Consider the following 19,019-nt stretch of genomic DNA (forward strand, 5'->3'; position numbering starts at 1 on the left):
CCAGAATTCCCCAAGGGAAAAGCTCCAGCTACACATGGTGGTAACTCGCTTGTCAACACACCCTCTCTGACCCCTTCTCTACCGAGTCTCACGGTGACTCCCTTCCCAAATAAACCTCCAGTCCTTTTCTCAAGGTCTGCGTCTGGTGGTACCAGACAAAAGTACTTCATTAACACAACCTTTGGCTGGCCTTTCCAGATCTTCATCAGATTTCCATTTAAGTCTGTACCAATTTGACTTTTGTCCACTGGACTTTTTTTTCCTTTTTTGGAGAGAGAGAGAAGAGAGAGAGCATGCTCACACATGAGCTCTGGGGAGGTGGCGGGGCCAGAGTGGGAGAGAGAATCCTAAGCAGGCTCCACTCTCAACATGGAACCCAATACAGGGCTTGATCCCATGATGCTGGGATCATGACCTCAGCCAAAATCAAGAGTTGGACCCTCAACCAACTGGGCCACCCAGGCACCCCTGTCCACTGACCTCTTCTAAAGGAAACCTAAAGTTCCTAGGGTTACCCCTTGCTCTGCTCTACTGTTCACATACAGACACAGAGAACAGCAGTGCAGCTGGAAACAGATCAGCTGAGGTGATCATGTTCAGCAGTCTCCGAGAGTAAGATGATGCATATATGAGCACTCAGGAAACAGTTACGAACGGATGAAATAAATGTATCTTATGCATGTGTGTATATGATACGATCTAATGATATGCATATTGTTACTGTTACTGTCTCTAAAAACTAAGCAACACTGTACCTTCTCTAAGAAAAAAAGTAGTTCATTAAAAGCATAAATGTAAGGACAGTAGAGAAAATTTGTTTTAGTGAAAAATATTTCAGAGATGTACAAACTAGGAGGCTACAAAGCATAGTGAACATACTTCAAGTCTGACGTATGATTATGAGCTAGGGTTTCATCTTTGCTGTAACAATTAATTCTAGTATCTCCAATCATTCATTTAAATGTTCTATGCCTCAATTTCCTTTCCCTTAATTTTTTTGATGTTTATTTTTGAAAGAGAGGGAGAGATAGAGGGAGAGAGCATTTTTATTTTTTTTTAATATTTATTCACTTTTGAGAGACAGAGAGAGAGAGCAAGTGGGGGAGGGGTAGAGAGAAAGGGAGACACAGAATCTGAAGAAGGCTCCAGGCTCTGAGCTGTCAGCAGAGACCCCAACACAGGGCTTGAAACCATGAACTGTGAGATTACGACCTGAGCCAAAGTCAGACACTCAGCCGACTGAGCCACCCAGGCACCCCTCAATTTCCTTTCCTTTAAGGTGACATGTTAGGTTCAGCATTTTCCAAGGGTCCTTCCTACTCCTGACTTTCACTGTGCTTTCTGAGAGCATGGGGGCTTCTACGTGAAGTGGAAATGCCTGTGACCAACAGCTGGATTGGACAAAGACAACAGCAAATAGTGATTTGCATCCAGTGGGAATGTGCCTATAAACAACCAAACAGAAGACTCCAGACACTGGGCTCTACTTAGCTCAGTTTAAAGGATGTTCCATTCTATTCTTTCCTTGTCTCTCTCCTTTTTTGCTGAGCACTTTTTTTTCTGTGCGTGTGTGTGTGGGTGTGTGTGTGTGTTTTAAAAGCTTATTTACTTATTTTGTGAGAGAGAGACAGAGACAGAGAGAGACAGAGACAGAGAGAGGGAGAATCCCAAGCAGGCTCCACACTGTGAGCGCAGAGCCTGATGCAGGATTCAAACTCATGAACTGTGAGATCATGACCTGAGCCGAAATCAGGAGTTGGTCGCTCAACCGAATGAGCCACCCAGGGGCCCCTGTGTATGTGTGTGTGTGTGTGTGTGTGTGTGTGTTTCAGGTGAAGCAGTTGATTCACCCAACATTAATATTGTCCTGAAGGTTGCTGGGCTCTCTCTCTTTCCAGATCCTCCCCATGGCTAGAAAAAGGGGTCAGCATACCCTTATGTATCGACTGAAGATTGCCAACAATTCTGGACATGTTGACCCAAGAACCTATCCATTTATGCAATCATGCCATCACTTTTTTTTTCTTTTAGTGTTTATTTTTGAGATAGAGATAGAGCATGAGTGGGGGAGGGGCAGAGAGAGGGAGGCGCAGAATCTGAAGCAGGCTCCAGGCTCTGAGCTGTCAGCACAGAACCCAATGTGGGGCTCGAACCTGTCAACTGCGAGGTCATGACCTGAGCCAAAGTCAGATGCTCAACCAACTGAGCCACCCAGGGGCCCCAAAAAATATGCCATCACCTTGTTAACCATCAATTGATCATACTCCTGAGAGTTATTCAGTTTTCTCCTTATTCAAGATATACTGTCTTGGTCCACAGTCATGCCATTGGTGCTGTGATACCATGAAAACTCTCATTTACGATTCTTGCACCTACTTTAGCTCAACAATCTCCTTCTTTTTATCTGCCACCCAAGAATCCAGCAGTGCCTTAAAACTCAAAGTCTGTGACTCAAATTTCTCTTCCTCCTACATCTTCATCATTAAAACTTCACTCGGAGACTTAAAATTACCCCCTTTGACCACCTTCTATTCATTCCATTCCAACAAACAAACCTATCCTTGAGTGGGTCTTTCTCATGCAAGAGTCATGAAATTGTTTCTGTACTGACAGGTATCTTCTTAAGTGAATCCAAACATCCATTCGTACATTCATTTCTTCATTTGTTTAATAAAAACTGTCAAACATCTACTAGGTGCCAGATGGGATGGTAAACCCAAAGATGAATGAAATCGTGTCTACAGCTTCAAGGAGTTGATTGCTAGTGTAGGAGACTGAGAGAAAAAAAATAAGCAACGTAAAGGGGCATCAGTGGTATAGAAGGGCAGCTAATAAAATACTGTGCAGAGAGAGGAAGAAGCAACCAATTTCAGTCTGGGGTGTTGCTGATACAAACTGTGGTGTTGGATAAGTTCAGGAAGCCCTGGTTATCAGAGTTAAGTTTCTACAACACCAAAATAAGAATAACATACTTATTATGTTAGAGAGGGAGAAATCAGGTTGAGTGCTTATAACTATTTTATGATTACATAGACAGTTTATTAGTATCTACTGAAACTTTAAAAAAAAATTTTAAGTTTATTTATTTGAGAGAGAGAGAGATTAGGGAGGGGCAGAGAGAGAGGGAGACACAGAATCCAAAGCAGGCTCCAGGCTCTGAGCTGTCAGCACAGAGCCCGATGCGGGGCTTGAACTCATGAACGGTGAGATCATGACCCGAGCCGAAGTCAAATACTCAACCGACTGAGCCACCCAGGTGTCCCCACTGAAACATTTTAAAATAAAATATTATGCTGTGTGATTTGGAAAACTAATTTTTTTTTCCAAATCTGTCCAAATAATCCTTTGAACAGAAGCCAAAAATAGAAGTTCCAAACCACTTTTTTGTTTGTTTGTTTGTACAGTACATTTGGAATGAATGATTTGACAAAGAATGAGAATTCTGGCTCTTTAGAAGCTTTCCGGGCTTCATTTTTTTTTTTTAATGTAAATGAACAAGATATCGTAAAATTGCTTTTCAGAAATAACTAAGAAAAATACCAACAACTGGAGCACCTGGTTGTTTCAGCTGGTTAAGTGTCCAACTCTTGATGTCAGCTCAGGTCACGATCTGATGGTCACGAGATCGAGCCCCACGTTGGGTTCTGTGTGCTGACAGCACAGAGTCTATTTGGGGATTCTCTTTTTCCCTCTCTCTCTGCCCCTCCCTGGCTGTTGCTGCTGACTCTCTCTCTCTCTCTCTCAAAATAAATAAACTTAAAAAAAAAAACGATTTTATCAATAAGTAAAAACTTCAACCTATTAAAAGGAAAACACTTTGCACTGACGCTCTGTTTTTATCTTCAATTTTCTTTTATGTCTTAAAGGACATAAAACAGGAGAAAATAGGAATGATATATCATGACAAGGAGATAATCGGAAAACATACCAGAAGAAGCTTCCAGTCTTTCCAATCGGCTGATCAACCAGTCCAGGGAGCCAGAAAATTGGGCACAGTTTTTACGATTTCCTCTAATTAGAGCCGCTGCAAGAGACAAAGAGCAGACTTCACAGTTATGTGATTTTCCAGGTTAAAATGCAAGGGAAGTTGCTAGTGGCCCTAAAATGGTGGATCAAGAAGAAAATGCTTTGGCTTAAAACATAAATATATAGACACACCTACATGGACAAAACTGAGATTTTTTTTTAAAAGAATTGATATTTATTAATAGGGACTGAAACAAAACACAGCTCATTAGAAAAAATACATCTTGAAGAAAGTTACATTTCATATTGGGAGGAAATAATAAAGGATAATGGAAAAACCAGTGTCCTGGGAGTTGCCTCACCTGGGCTCTAATACTCTTTGCATTTAATTAGCCAGGAGATTAAATCATTTAATTTCCCTAGAGCTCAACATTCTCACCTCTATAATGAAGAAGTTAAGAGCACACCAGTTTTCCTGAAAATGGAGCACAAAATACTAGGAGATACAACTCGGTAACTGTAACAGGGACATAGACAGATACAATTAATTAAACCGTTACCTGGAAAAAAGGATGGGAGGGTAGATGACTAGTAAGTCTGAAAACTTCTGCTCTCCCCCTGTATCTCCACTTCTCCTTTAAAAAAGATTCACCACCGTGCATTTGAAGGATTCTGACATGCCGTCAAATCGCCTGTCCTAACTGTGTTTAACCTACTGTTTCTGACGCACCTTTGACAAAAGAAACCATCTTCTATCAAACTCCTACGCGACCTCGAGGATCTCCTTCAATCCAATGCACATAATCCATTTAAAACTTCCAATGATTCAAAATCATGCCATTCTTTCAAAGCAAATCTGGTGAATATTTTAGGTTAATTCATGAGATTGTTCAGAAACTACAATTGTCTACAAAGGGTCGGTGAGATGGTGACGGAATAGGGCATTTAATGGGAAAAAGATGTCGCCATAAGAAAACAATCACTATTTATTTATTTTTAAAAAAATTTTTTTTAACGTTTATTTATTTTTGAGACAGAGAGAGACAGAGCATGACCAGGGGAGGGGCAGAGAGAGAGGGAGACACAGAATCTGAAACAGGCTCCAGGCTCTGAGCCATCAGCCCAGAGCCCGACGCGGGGCTTGAACTCACGGACCGCGAGATCATGACCTGAGCCGAAGTCAGACGCTTAACCGACTGAGCCACCCAGGCGCCCCTGAAAATGCATTTTAATTTATTTTTGGGACAGAGAGACAGAGCATGAACGGGGGAGGGGCAGAGAGAGAGGGAGACACAGAATCTGAAACAGGCTCCAGGCTCTGAGCTGTCAGCACAGAGCCCGACGCGGGGCTCGAACTCACGAACTGTGAGATCATGACCTGAGCCGAAGTCGGTCGCCTAACCGACCGAGCCACCCAGACACCCCAACAATCACTATTTCAACTCTGCTAGTGCCAGGAAGCAGTCTGAAGAACGCAAGTTTCAGAGCCCCTGCGGTGACAGAGCATAATTAATATTAGACTTCTGTCACATAAACTAAAAGTTGGTACCTGACCTGAGAGTAAGAAAAGAAACAGTGACAGCAAAGACAGGAAGGTCTATTCTTACAACTGTAGGAGAAGAGCTCTGTGCACAGAGCCGCAGGACATTTGCACAAAGAGTAAACAACGATGCGCTTAATTACTTAGACTCCTCTCTCGCTCTGGGACCAGAGGCCCAGCAAGAGCCAGCAATCAGCTACACACACACACACACACACACACACACACACACACACGTGACAAGTGCTAGGGACAAGTGTCAAGGATGCGGTGTCATAGAAGGATAAGGAGTCCAATGTGCTCAGCAGGATTTCCAATTTTAACCCATTAGAATATGTGTTCATGACTTACAACAACAGCTACTGAGGGAGGGTATAGGGTAAGGTTTCTGAATCTTTACAGAGTCTCATTTGTTTAAAATTTAACTCACTCTTTTAATTTTACCTCTGGTTTTTAAACCTGAAGATAGTAAATGTTTTCTTTAAAGGACAGATGTTAGAGATAAGGTGATTCTTGAAGAAGCTACAACGTAAAAAATCAACCCTTTTAATAAACCATGAAACATCAAAGAAAATCATAAAGCCACACACAGAAAAAAACCTTCATTAAATTTGCTGCAAACACAGGGCACCTGCGTGGCTCAGTCGGTTAAGTGTCAGATGTGGGCTCAGGTCTGATCTCATGGTTTGTGAGTTTGAGCCCTACATCAGGCTCTGCGCTGGCGATGGTGAGGATTCTCTCTCTCTCCCTCTCTTTCCACCCTTGTCCTGCTCACACTCTCCCAAAGTAAATAAGTAAACTTAAAAAAATTTACTGCAAACAGAAATGGCATATCCCATGTTGGTACAGCCCACTGACAACAATGTAACAAAACTAGAAATTAGTAAGAAAAGTAGAAACAAAAATAAAACTCAGCCACTTAATAATTTAAACTATCTCATTAACAATTTTTGAGTCAGTAACAAATCAATACCACAATTACAGAATATCTAGTAAATAGCAAAAACAGAAATGTTACCTAATAAAATCAGTGGTCTATGGTCAAAACTGTACTCAAAAATCAACCACTTCCACTGCTAAGCAACAGGGTGAAACGTGTTAATTAAACAGCCTTTCAAAATGTAAGAGAGAACATCAAAAAATATAAGTAAAATAGGAAAAAGAAATAAATAGCCAAAAAGAATATTAGAAATAGAAAATGTGATCTATGTAATAAATTAAAATGGTAAAATTAATCCACAAAGTCAAGATTTTTTTTTAATGATTATTTATTTTTGAGAGAGACAGAGTGTGAGCAGGGGAGAGGCAGAGTGAGAGGGAGACACAGAATCCGAAGCAGGCTCCAGGCTCCGAGCTGTCAGCACAGAGCCTGATGCAGGGCTCGAACTCATGAACCATGAGATCAGGACCCGAGCCAAAGTCAGACATTTAACCGACTGAGCCACCCAGGCACTGCCAGGAATTTTTTTTTGAATATAAGCTAAATATCAACTGCTTTAATCATGAAGGAAAAAGAAAAAAATTAAGAATAAACAGGAATTATAAACACAGTCACTATATCTCTGTACCAGAACTCTGAAACATCTAGGAAAAAGAATGGTTTCCAATTATGCATATGTATACTTTTTTTTTCCACCAAAACTGACCCAAAGAAGAAAAATCTAAATTGAAAAATAAAGCATGATTAATATTGAGAAGTATGTCAAAGACCAAAAACTTTTTTCTGTATTCAAGAAAAAAAGTGATTTCTAAACTACACTATTTTAAAGAAACTAAGGAAGCCTCCCTAATTATTTTATACAGACAGTATAACTTTGATATCAAGACCCAACAAAGAAAGTATGCATATAAGAAAACTAGAGGGAACTCTTAATTACGAATACAAATCCAAATATCTTCTATAAGGACAGTATTTCCAAATCATATTCAGCAATGCATTAGCAACATTAACTCAAGTAGGGGTTCATTCCTCCAATGAGACAGAAATGTGTTAGGATGTCTGTTAATAAGTCCAAGATGAAATGTGATGATCTCAACAGACTCTGAAAAAATATATATATTTCTAATGAAAACAATTAAACTCCATAAAATCGAGTGCCTCCTGAACATTATCAGTGTGTGGGTAGATGCATGTGTGCAGGTATGTAACATGGCTTACAGATAAACGGAGGGTGTAAAATCTTACAGTTCAACAAGTTAGTTAAGAAGACATCAGTTAAGTGAGTTTCCAAAGTAACTGAAAGCTGTGCTGAGAATTATAGGAAAGTTCGTCATGATACAGTTTATAAGAGCAAAATACTGGAAACAGTCTGAGGGTGCACTACCCTACCCTTCAGTAGGGTAGTATATGTCCACTAAAACTTGGTGAAGGGTTATAGCTACTGCCAAGAAGAGATGCCCCTAATACAGAAGACAGGTGCAAACAAATGCTATAGAATATTGGTCGTATGATCTCATTTTTGGGAAGTGCATACATTCAATGTGTATGTATACATGTATATGTATAAGTATGTGAAAAGCATAGAAAAATGGTGTTTTTTTCAGAATATTTCTTGGAAAATGAGAGCTGCTTCTTTGAGAACTATATCATGATAAGTTCCTGAGACAGAAAACAGAGACCTTAAGGAACACTGATAAGGGTAGGACTGCTATCCTGCATCCAAAGGGGACATTTTCTTATTTTAAAACAGGAAGGAAGATGAATGGAGCCAGAAGGAAAAAAAAGATCATGCTCCATGACGTTCTCCTTCACAAGGACTCCCTCTGGAGTCACAACAACTTCCATCCCAAAACAATCACAAACGGTCAATACGAATGGCAGTTTGCATGCACCTGTAAGGAGGTGAAGTTCAGCACGCCAAGGTACTACATAACCCTGGAGAGACAACAGATGATAATGAAGAAGCATGAAATGGAAAACAATGTATCCAAATAATCCCCCAAAACGTAGAGACATCAGACCGAAGCCTTGAGCTTGTCTCAATCCCTAAAATTGGAATTTGGACTGAGCTACCTAAGCCTTCAGGAGCAGAGGGCTACGACTGATGTCACAGTGATGCGGGATGTGCATGGGTGTGAACACATCATGCTATTATTGTATGTGTGTGCATGTGGGTGTGTGAAGTGTTTTATATGTGTATAATGTTATAGAGATTCACAGAAATGTTTTTATTTATCTTTAATTTTTTTTGATGTTTTTATTTATTTTTGAGACAGAGCGAAAGCACGAGTTGGGGAGGGGCAGAAAGAGAGGGAGACAGACACCAAAGTAGGCTTGGTGCTGTCAGCACAGAGCCTGATACAGGGCTCGAACTCATACGCCGTGAGATCATGACCCGAGCCAAAGTCTGATGCTTAGCCAACTGAGCTCCTAATTTTTTTTAATTTTAGAGAAAAAGAAAGAAAGAGAGAGAGAGCAAGAGCGAACATGAATGGGGGAGGGGTCGAGGGAGAAAGAGAGGGAGAATCCAAAGCAGGCTCCATGCCCTACGCAGGACTCGATCTCACGAAAGTGATGTCATGACCTGAGCTGAAATCAAGAGTCGAACGCTCAACCGACTGAGCCACCCAGGTGCCCAAAGAAATATTTTGAAAAGGTTATATGCTAAAATGGGTGGTTATGTTTTAAACGTAGTTTCTACCTTTTTTTCTTTCATCACATTTTTTCATGTTGAATAACTAACTAAACCTCTCAACTTTTATCCAGCCAGAATATGAAATGCAAGTAATATTGGCCATCCACCCAAAAATTATTAATGTCAAATTATTAATGTCAAAGAGACTCCATTCTGCATCTCTTACTCGTTTTGTAACATCGCCGTGTCCCCATGCTTTAGTGTCTTTAAACTCTAAGACTTGGGGCGCCTGGGTGGCGCAGTCGGTTAAGCGTCCGACTTCAGCCAGGTCACGATCTCGTGGTCGGTGAGTTCGAGCCCCGCATCGGGCTCTGGGCTGATGGCTCCGAGCCTGGAGCCTGTTTCCGATTCTGTGTCTCCCTCTCTCTCTGCCCCTCCCCCGTTCATGCTCTGTCTCTCTCTGTCCCAAAAATAAATAAACGTTGAAAAAAAAAAATTTTAAACTCTAAGACTCAACTTCTCAAAATACTTGGAGAATCAGAAAACTACAGACAGGTTAAGATGCAAAGATCTTCCAAGAGTACTCTCACTTTTAAAATTTACTGAACAAATAGTGATTACCTACTTTGCATCTGGCGCTGTTCTGGGAGTAAGAGATATAGCAGGAAATCAAATGAGGTTCTCTTTTGGAGCTTACGTGCAAAGTATGGAAATACCAAGTGAACGGTTATAACAGGCAAATGAGGGACCAAAGAACTAGAATCCACAAAGATATTTAAAATTTTCAGATTAACAAGTGGTTGCTCCTAAATCCTGAAAAGCCTAAAAAACAAAAATACACAAACACACAAAAACTCGAGAATGCCGTTGACAAATCTCAGAGTGCTGTGCCACAGAAACTTCTTGGAGAGCTTAAGGAGGCATCCCTGCCATTGGGGGACCGTGCGAACTCAGGTTTGAGGACCGCCTGCCTAGGAAGTGGACGGGGTGGGAGAGGCACCGACCCAGTGTTTTGCGTGGATGGGTCTCGATGACTGTGTTGGGCCAAGAATGCATGAGCACTTCTCATGGATCCTGGGGGAAGAGCATCTCTGTGGACTCCTTCTGAGTCTACTCAGTACAGCCATCAGGAGCAGCAGGAAGACTTCAGGAGAAAGAGGCTGGAGGCAGGCTACGAGACATGCATGGCCGAGCAAGGAGCCGCAAACAGCCACCTGAGAACAGAGTTGCAGCTGTCCTGTCCTGTGAGCAGGGCCTTGGCTAAAGGCATCTGACATGCCCCCCAGAGAAAGGCAGCTCCCACCCCCTGCCAGCTCTTCCACTCCCCCCCACCAAGGAGGACAGCTTTAACCTTCTGGCCAGAGCCAGAGATCGGGCAGCCACACAACCAAGAAAAACTAGGCTATGTTCTCTCCTCCCTCTCTACCCTCATCAGGAGACAGCCGAACAGCTGGCTGGTGGAGGACACGGAGAGGGGAGACAGCCGTGTGTTCCTGCTGGCACAGCTCATACTGGGGCCAATGCCTCACAGGCAATTTCAGTTCCAGAGTCCACGCTCGGGGCCAGTCGACGCTGCTCCCCACCAGTCTCTTTCTGCCTGAACCCCTGCTCTAGAAGAGATTAGGAGGAGGGGTCTCGGTCAACATCAACAGATTAAGAAAGTATCTCGGGGTGCCTGAGAGGCTCAGTCAGCTAAGCTCTGACTTCTGCTCAGGTCGTGATCTCGCCGTTTATGAGTTTGAGCCCTGAGTCAGGCTCCGTGCCAACGGCTCAGAGCCTGGAGCCTGTTTCGGATTCTGTGTCTCGCTCTTTCTCTCTCCCTCTCTCTGCTCTTCCCCCCACTCCTGCTCGCTCGCTCACTCTCCCTCAAAAATACAATGAACAGTAAAAAATTTTTTTTAATAAAAAACAAGTAAGTATCTCACAAAATAGGTTACAAAATGAATTTCCATTAAAAATGGCAATGGAATTCTCATTGTCATTTCATAGACATGAGATTATTACAGAGTAGAAAATGTTTATAAAATGTCTTTCAGGATTTCCTGGTGGATGACATAGGAACACCCGTATGCACAGATGCCAGAATACTACCCGGTATGAGCATGTTTGAAACCAATGCCCTCCTTTTCCAACTCTTGACTACCTTCCCCCAGTGTTTTACGACATTTAGGAAGACCTGCCTCATTACGACACCGGGAAAATGCTCTGGGTGTGCCAAAATCCTTGATCTCTGTGCCCTTTCCAAGTGTTAAAGGCTTTGAAAAGCTGGTAACTTCTGCCTCCCTAAACGGGCTGCAGCCTATCCTATTTGTTTCATACTTTGAACCTTCATTAAATGAGTATTCATTGGGAGGGTTTGCCAAAGAGCCATTTCTCAAACATCTTTAGAAAATCATCCTGGCTTGCAAGCCTCCTGCAGATTAATTGTGTGGATTTCAGAAAAGACGTATGAAAGCCAGCCATGGCAATGCTTTCAAACTATGAATATTGGTGTTTCCGGAACACTCCACTCCCTCCAGGAGGCGGGCTCATCAGTCTGCCTCTGTCGTTCTCCACCTACAACGCATATTAAGTATATGTGTCAAATTTTAAAATTGTTATAGATTATCATTCCCACCTGCTCTCTCCATGCTAAATAAACCTGCTGAAGAAAAAGAAGGTGGCGTATTCCACACCAAAGTCTACGATGGGACCTACTGTCTACCTAGCTGGAAGCATGGGAAGGAAGCTTAACAGACTTGGAGTTGATACTTGGGCCACACTTCCTGATACCTGGGTAAAGAAGGACAGTGAGGGGCACCTGGGTGGCTCAGTCAGTCTGACTCTTGGTTTCGGCTCAGGTCAAGATCTCAGGGTTCATGAGTTCAAACCCCGCGTTGGGATCTACGCTGACAGTACAGAGCCTGCTTGGTCTCCCCCTCTGTCTCCCTCTGCCCACCCAGCCTCTGTTTGCTCGCTCTCTCTCTCTCTCTCTCTCTCAAAATAAATAAATGAACTTTAAAAAAAAAAACACTGAGATGTAAATATCTTATCACCTCCAGATACTGCTACAGATCTGAGGCTTTCACGGCCACACTGAAGTATCCACTCACGTATAGACGGCTACTTATCTTCTGATTACACTGACTTCACTGAAAATTACTGGCAGCAGATGGTTCTTAAGTCAACATGAGATTATATATTTTTTTCTAATCATGGAATCAGTGTTCATGACAACAAAAACAGAAAATCAAGAGTAGTCAAAGGGACAGTTAAACCACAAAATCTCTCATCGCTCTGTGTACCCCGAACACCCACCAGAGAACCTACCATGTGTATATTGAAAAAGAGCCTCTTGGGCGCCTGGGTGGCTCAGTCGGTTGGGCATCCGACTTCGACTCAGGTCATGATTTCGCGGTTCGTGAGTTCAAGCCCCATGTTGGGCTCTGTGCTGACAGCTCAGAGTCTGGAGCCTGCTTCGGATTCTGTGTCTCCCTCTCTCTCTGTACCTCCCACACTTGTGCTCTGTCTCCCTCTCTCTCTTAAAAATAAATAAACATTAAAAAAGAAAGAGAGTCTCTGGGTGCCTGGGTGGCTCAGTTGGTTAAGCGTCCAACTTCAGCTCAGGTCATGATCTCACGGTTTATGGGTTCAAGCCCCGCATCGGGCTGTGTGCTGACAGCTCGGAGCCTGGAGCCTCCTTCTGAGTCTGTGTCGTCCTCTCTCTGCCCCTCTCTGCCCCTCCCCCACTCACGCTCTATCTCTCAAAAATAAATAAACATTAAAAAAAAAGAGAGAGCCCCTTTAGACGCATGCACTGACGTAAATAGTCTGTTTCTTCACTCGACTGGAATTAATTTACTAGCTTTCCCTTTCATCCTCAATTGTGTAGCACTGTGCCATTTACACTAACGACTCTTTTCGGTTATAAAAGTAATGTGTGTAAATAGAATAAATATCCAATGGAACACACAAGAAAGCAGAAGTCCTGTCTCCTGAGAAGCAGCCACCTAGCCCTTCTCTGTGCATCCTTCCTTAAGTGTTCAGTGTGTACAAGAATGTATCTTTCTCTACATATCTCTAATGCAAGGCAGTTGGAATCTTAACGTTAATACAGTAATCTTATTCTTAATACAGCAAGCATCTTGCTTTTTTTTTTTTCACTCAATACCATATCCTAGATGGCCATGCTAAAAAAGAACAGCCATCTGGCGTGTTTTATACAGTTTTCCTGATGATACGTTTATCTCAATTTTCAATGATAACACAGTACTACACTATTACTTATGGAACCAATCCCCTGTTGATAGAAAAATTGCTCTCAATTTTATGCAATTTATAAACAATTTTGCAGTGGACCTCCTTTCCACACTTGTACAAATATATCTCTAGAATACATTTCTTAAAGTAGAATTTCTAGAGTAAAAGGAAATACATTTAAAGTTTTATGTATACTGCCAACCAGAGTTTGTTTGGTTTTCTAAATTCCATCAATTTGCACCCCCACCAGAAAGAAACACACTACCCAACATTTCCCCCAATAACGAGTATTATCAAATTGTTTATCTGTGCTCATCTTCTAAGTGAAAAATGATCTTTATCATTTTCATTTGCAGTTATTTGTCATGTTGAATATCTTTTATTATTTTATTTATTGCTCCGGCAACTACCTGTCCCCATCTTTTGTCTGTTTTTCTATTAAGCGATATGTCCTTTCCTTATGGATTTATGAAAGCTCTACACATGATAGAAACCGGGCCTTTGTCTTTCACACAGGTGGCATATTTTATAAAATCCCCACCTGTTTTTTTTTTTCTATTTTGTAATGATATCATTCACCATAAACATTTTGACTTTTGTGTAGTCAAATTTATCAGTCTTTTATTGATCACTTACTAATAGGATTTGACAACAACACGTATTGGGATGGTCAAGGCAGCAAAGTCAGTAGCTGCACAGCACTATGGCTAGGCTAGCTTTATTATTTACTCTGTCTCTTACTCAACCATTAACTCCATGAGAGCAGGGATTGGATCCTGGTCATAGCTGTCCCTCACTGCCCAGATTAGGGCATCTCCCATAACAGGTATTCAATTAATCTTTCTGAACGGATGAGAATCTTATTCAAATGCAGGTCCACTGGACTCAAAGTCCACGTTTTCCCAACATGACACAGTCTCTGTTACAGAGGACGCCTCTTCAGAAGACTGTAAAAGGAAAGAGATTCAAAACACTTGGGAAAAACAAATGGAAAAAGAAGCTTCCCTGGAGAGAGAGATTAAAAAAGAGAGAGAGAGGGGTGCCTGGGTGGCTCAGTCGGTTCAGCATCTGACTTTGGCTCAGGTCATGATCTGGCAGTTTGTGAGTTCGAGCCCCACGTCGGGCTCTGTGCTGACAGCTAGGAGCCTGGAGCCTGCTTCGGATTCTGTGTCTCCTTCTCTCTCTGCCCCTCCCCTGCTCGTGCTCTGTCTCAGTCTCTCTCAAAAATAAACATTAAAAAAAAAAAAAAAAAGAACGTGTGTGTGTGTGTGTGTGTGTGTGTGTGTGTCTGTGTGTGTGTGTGTGTGTTTGGAAAATATATTCAGAACTTATATCTCTTGTTGCATGAAAAAATTAGTTTAAAAGCCACAAAAACATGCACATGTCTGAAATCAGTGTGTATTACCTTACGACATACACGATTACTATACGGTTAACTTCCTTTAAGATATGAGTTTTACAGAATTCTAATTACATCAATTTTAAGTAATAGCTCCCTCAAATCATTTCTTAATCAAATGGGATGTAAATAATTAAGGAAACATACATACATTTAAGAAATGTACACTTTATGTCTCCATATTAATCTATAACATAGATAATATTTACTGCCTATCAAACCTCTGATATAAATAAACTAAGTCTAACATCCTGAAAGTATAGAAGTGGATAGGAGGCAAGCATTGGAAGGACCGAATGCTCAGGGAGCAGGGACAAAGTGAGTGAGGTCTCAGGTGAGAAGGCAGACACCCCAGCCATGGGGCTCCAAAGACTGGAATGGGACAGGTGAATACCAAGTATCTGAAAGTCAATGGCAATTCTTGAAGGAAATGTGCAAGGATTCCCTGATGTCTCCCATGAAGATTGGCGGAGAGAAATCATACAGCATCCAGCTTTCAGCATGATCTCAAGTATTTACTGAGTATCAGCTATGCACCAGATGTGGAAGATACAGATGTAAGAGCTGGGCATGACTGTATTCAGAGAATGGGTAGAAAAATGGAATAGAAAATTATTTTCGGCCTGGAGGGAACTATGAAGAACACTTTATTTCCTCCATTTTCTGATGAGGAAATCAAGAGCCACTGTGTATCTACCATAAACATCATGCTGTATCTTCTGCGTCTTCTGTATTTTCAAAATCCAGAACTTCCCTTGTTATAGCCAATCGTTGCAAGTGAAGTTTCTTTTCTTTTTTTTTTACATTTTTTTTTCAACGTTTTTTATTTATCTTTGGGACAGAGAGAGACAGAGCATGAATGAGGGAGGGGCAGAGAGAGAGGGAGACACAGAATCGGAAACAGGCTCCAGGCTCTGAGCCATCAGCCCAGAGCCTGACGCGGGGCTCGAACTCACGGACCGCGAGATCGTGACCTGGCTGAAGTCGGACGCTTAACCGACTGCGCCACCCAGGCGCCCCATGAAGTTTCTTTTCCAAGGCATAGTTAAAAGGCAAAAACAAGAACAGAAACAAGTTGAAGAAGAGAGTTTTACTACATTGATGACAAAGAGGATGGTGATAAATGTATCCTAAAGAAAAGAAAAAAAAAAAACAGGACTAATGAGAAGAAGAGGGAGAGCTGAGCCTTTGCACACATTACAACAGGTAAGCCATCCAACAATCTTATGAGGGGAATTAGTATTGCCATTTTGCAGATAATATTTATAATAACAATAGACGTCACTCACTATGTGCCTGGTATTTTTCCGAGTACTTTACATCAACTCACGGAATTGCACAATGACCCTATAAAGGAGGCACTCTAGAGTGGGCAGTGAAGATGAAGAAACTGAGCTCGGCTTTAGTAATCTGTCCAAGGTCATGTAAGTGGTAGAGCTATAATACTGAGACTCTTCTGGGCTAAAAGAAGGGTCATTTCCTCAGAGGCTGTTGCCTATGGATTAAAGATTAGAGCTTTGGTTTTTCAAGAAAAAGACACGATGGTAACAGAATGACGGGTTCAGCGATGTGTAATGAACCAACTTGATGGCCACATCTAATCTGTTACAGGGAAACCTACCCCCCGTGGGAATCTCTAATACATTTATTAAATAATTCAAACAACGATTTATTGAGCGCCAACCCCATTTGCACAAGGTGCTAGGTGGTGGACAAAAGCACTCAGATTAGAATTCAGTCCATAAAACCTTTTGGATGAGTGAAGTGTACACATTAACATTTGAGCTGGACACTTCAACTCCTTCCCCAGAATTCTCTGCAATGCTCACTTCTGTATGGCAGCCAGGCAGTCCATGGACTTGGCCCCAGTTTCTGACATGAGCAGTCCCGGTGAAATGCTGGTGAAATTCCTTATTTCCCTTGCAGGAAGAGCTACAGACGTGTCTACTGAGATGAAAGGGGTGATTTGCAAGGGGTTAAGAAACGGCATGCTCTTTCCTAAGAGACAGTTTCCAACAGTGGCCCTCTTTCACTTGTTCCACGTCAGAGACCACTTGTGCAGCACTGTGAGAGGACAGCAGGTGGCTGAGGCCACACGAGGGCAGCCAGCACTGGGGGGAGCAGACCCTGCTGCGGAAGGCACAACACACATAAAGAAACTGGTTCTGGAAGCAATGATAAAGCCACTGAGTCACACCCGCTGGTAGACCTCCAGCTCTGGGAGCCAATGAACGACCTGTGCACCAGAGGCCGTAATCCACACGTGGACACATCCTAAGAGATGCATCATTCCACCTACAACAACTGCTTCTCCCCTTCCTCTCTGAGTAGGTAAGTCACATAAAAGTCAGATCTTCAGCCATGTTCCCGTGAAAAATGGAGTCAGGGGCGCCTGGGTGGCACAGTCGGTTAAGCGTCCGACTTTGACTCAGGTCATGATCTCATAGTTCATGGGTTCAAGCCCCTCGTCGGGCTCTGTGCTGACAGCTCAGAGCCTGGAGCCTGCTTCGGATTCTGTGTCTCCCCCTCTCTCTGCCCCGCCCCTGCTCACACTCTGACTCTCTCTCTCTCAATAATAACCATTAAAATTTTTTTTAATAAATTAAAAAAAAATTAAGTCATAAAACCACTTCCGACGAAGAGTGGGCTCCCACCCAGCATTTTATAGAGTTTATTACTACTCCTTCAGTAGGTTCTAAAAGAATCCAACTTAATCCCCAATGAACTTTGTCAAGTAAAAGGAAGATAGGCTTGAGGGATATGTGGCCCAAAAGGATAAAACTTAAATGTTGACTTTGCCAGATGACACTTTTTCTATGATTTTAGAAAAATGCATTATATTTCTCTCTGTTCATCTGTATTATTTATGGATACAGGAATGCATGGACCCAGTGAAAAGAAAAAACTAACAGACTATGGACAGAGCTGATGTGAAAATGTAAGTAAGATGTGCATCACCTAGATTTGTCTGTAATAGCACACTTTCTGCACATAACCCTTTCTACCCTCAAACACACACAGAGGTCTAGACCCCTCTTCACCCTCAACACCTAGTTTGTCACAGAAACAAAGCCAGCATTGTACCCAGTGAAGAGGTCAAACTGTGGTAGCAAAACCACTATCATACTCCAGACTCTACCAAATGCAGAAATTCGTGCTGTAATTTCTTCACTGACAAAGGAATACTTTGCAAGGGGTTTGGGCACCATAAAATCCTTATCCTAATGATTTCATGGGTAAAATAATCAATCCAGGGGGCGCCTGGGTGGCTCAGTCGGTTAAGCGTCCAGCTCTGGCTCAGGTCATGATCTCGTGGTGCATGAGTTCAAGCCCCGCGTCGGGCTCTGGGCTGACGGCTCAGAGCCTGGAGCCTGCTTCGGATTCTGTGTCTCCCTCTCTCTCTTCCCCTCCCCTGATCATGCTCTGTCTCTCTCTGTCTCCCAAAAATAATAAATCCACAATCCTAGGAAGCCTCAATATCCTGGGTCCTGTTAGCCAGCATTACCCCTTATTCTGAAAATATCAAACCGTATGTGTTTAATTGTTATGGCAGAGAAAACAGGCCACTTGAAGGGAACAGGCACAAGAATTCTATTTGCTAAATAGTATTATTAAATTTTAGCGAGTTTCAATTAGATTATAGATAATATCTAAATATTTTGACAACTTTCCCATTTTTTTCTGAAAAAAAAAATGCCTTGAGACTTCTTTTCTCCACTTAGCGCACACACTTTCCTACTGTATCAGAACCCGATTTGTTTAACTAGTCAACATTTACTGAGTATCTGCCATGTGCCAGACACGATGACAGAGATGGCCAAATCAGAAAAGGTGCCCTTCTTGCCCTGGAGATCAAGGTCACATTTGTAACTAATGTGGTAAGTGCTACAAACAAGTAAATATTGAGTTCCAAGAAAGCAGAGACAGAGGGAGAGAGAGGGGGCGAGGGAACTGTTCAATCATGCTTGAAACTTAGAAAAAATGTCAAGATTAACTTCAAAAAAGTCACGCGTGAACTGGGCCTCAAAGAATATACAGGAATTTGGGGAAAGGTGGGAGTAGGAAAATGTCCCTGAAGTGTGGATGTGGCCAGGATACTGAGAAAATGGGTATGGCCAGAGAAAGGGAAAGACAGAGTCAAGGACAAGGCTAAAAGGGTTCACCGGGGCCTCAAGTCCCAGGCAAAGCAAGTTAAACTTGGCCTTCTGGAACGAGGGGAGAAGCTGAGAATTTTCTCAGCGGAAGAGACACATAGCTACAGTTCACCAGATGACTGTGGGATTGTGGGGGGTGAGGGTGA

At 42.3% G+C, this 19,019-nt stretch overlaps 1 protein-coding gene across 9 annotated transcripts in view; it reads right to left on the minus strand.

Moving 5' to 3' along the window:
* The window catches only part of RYR2 (ryanodine receptor 2), a 757,942-nt gene that overhangs the window by 354,845 nt on the left and 384,078 nt on the right, over window positions 1-19,019 (minus strand). For all 9 annotated transcript variants that reach the window (XM_023240368.2, XM_023240367.2, XM_023240360.2 and 6 more), the window contains one exon: window positions 3,929-4,024. In XM_023240368.2, the coding sequence (XP_023096136.2) occupies window positions 3,929-4,024 (96 nt within the window). The remainder of the gene's footprint in view (window positions 1-3,928; window positions 4,025-19,019) is intronic.

This window comes from Felis catus, chromosome D2 (genome assembly GCF_018350175.1).
Source record: "Felis catus isolate Fca126 chromosome D2, F.catus_Fca126_mat1.0, whole genome shotgun sequence".
Taxonomy (NCBI): domain Eukaryota; kingdom Metazoa; phylum Chordata; class Mammalia; order Carnivora; family Felidae; genus Felis; species Felis catus.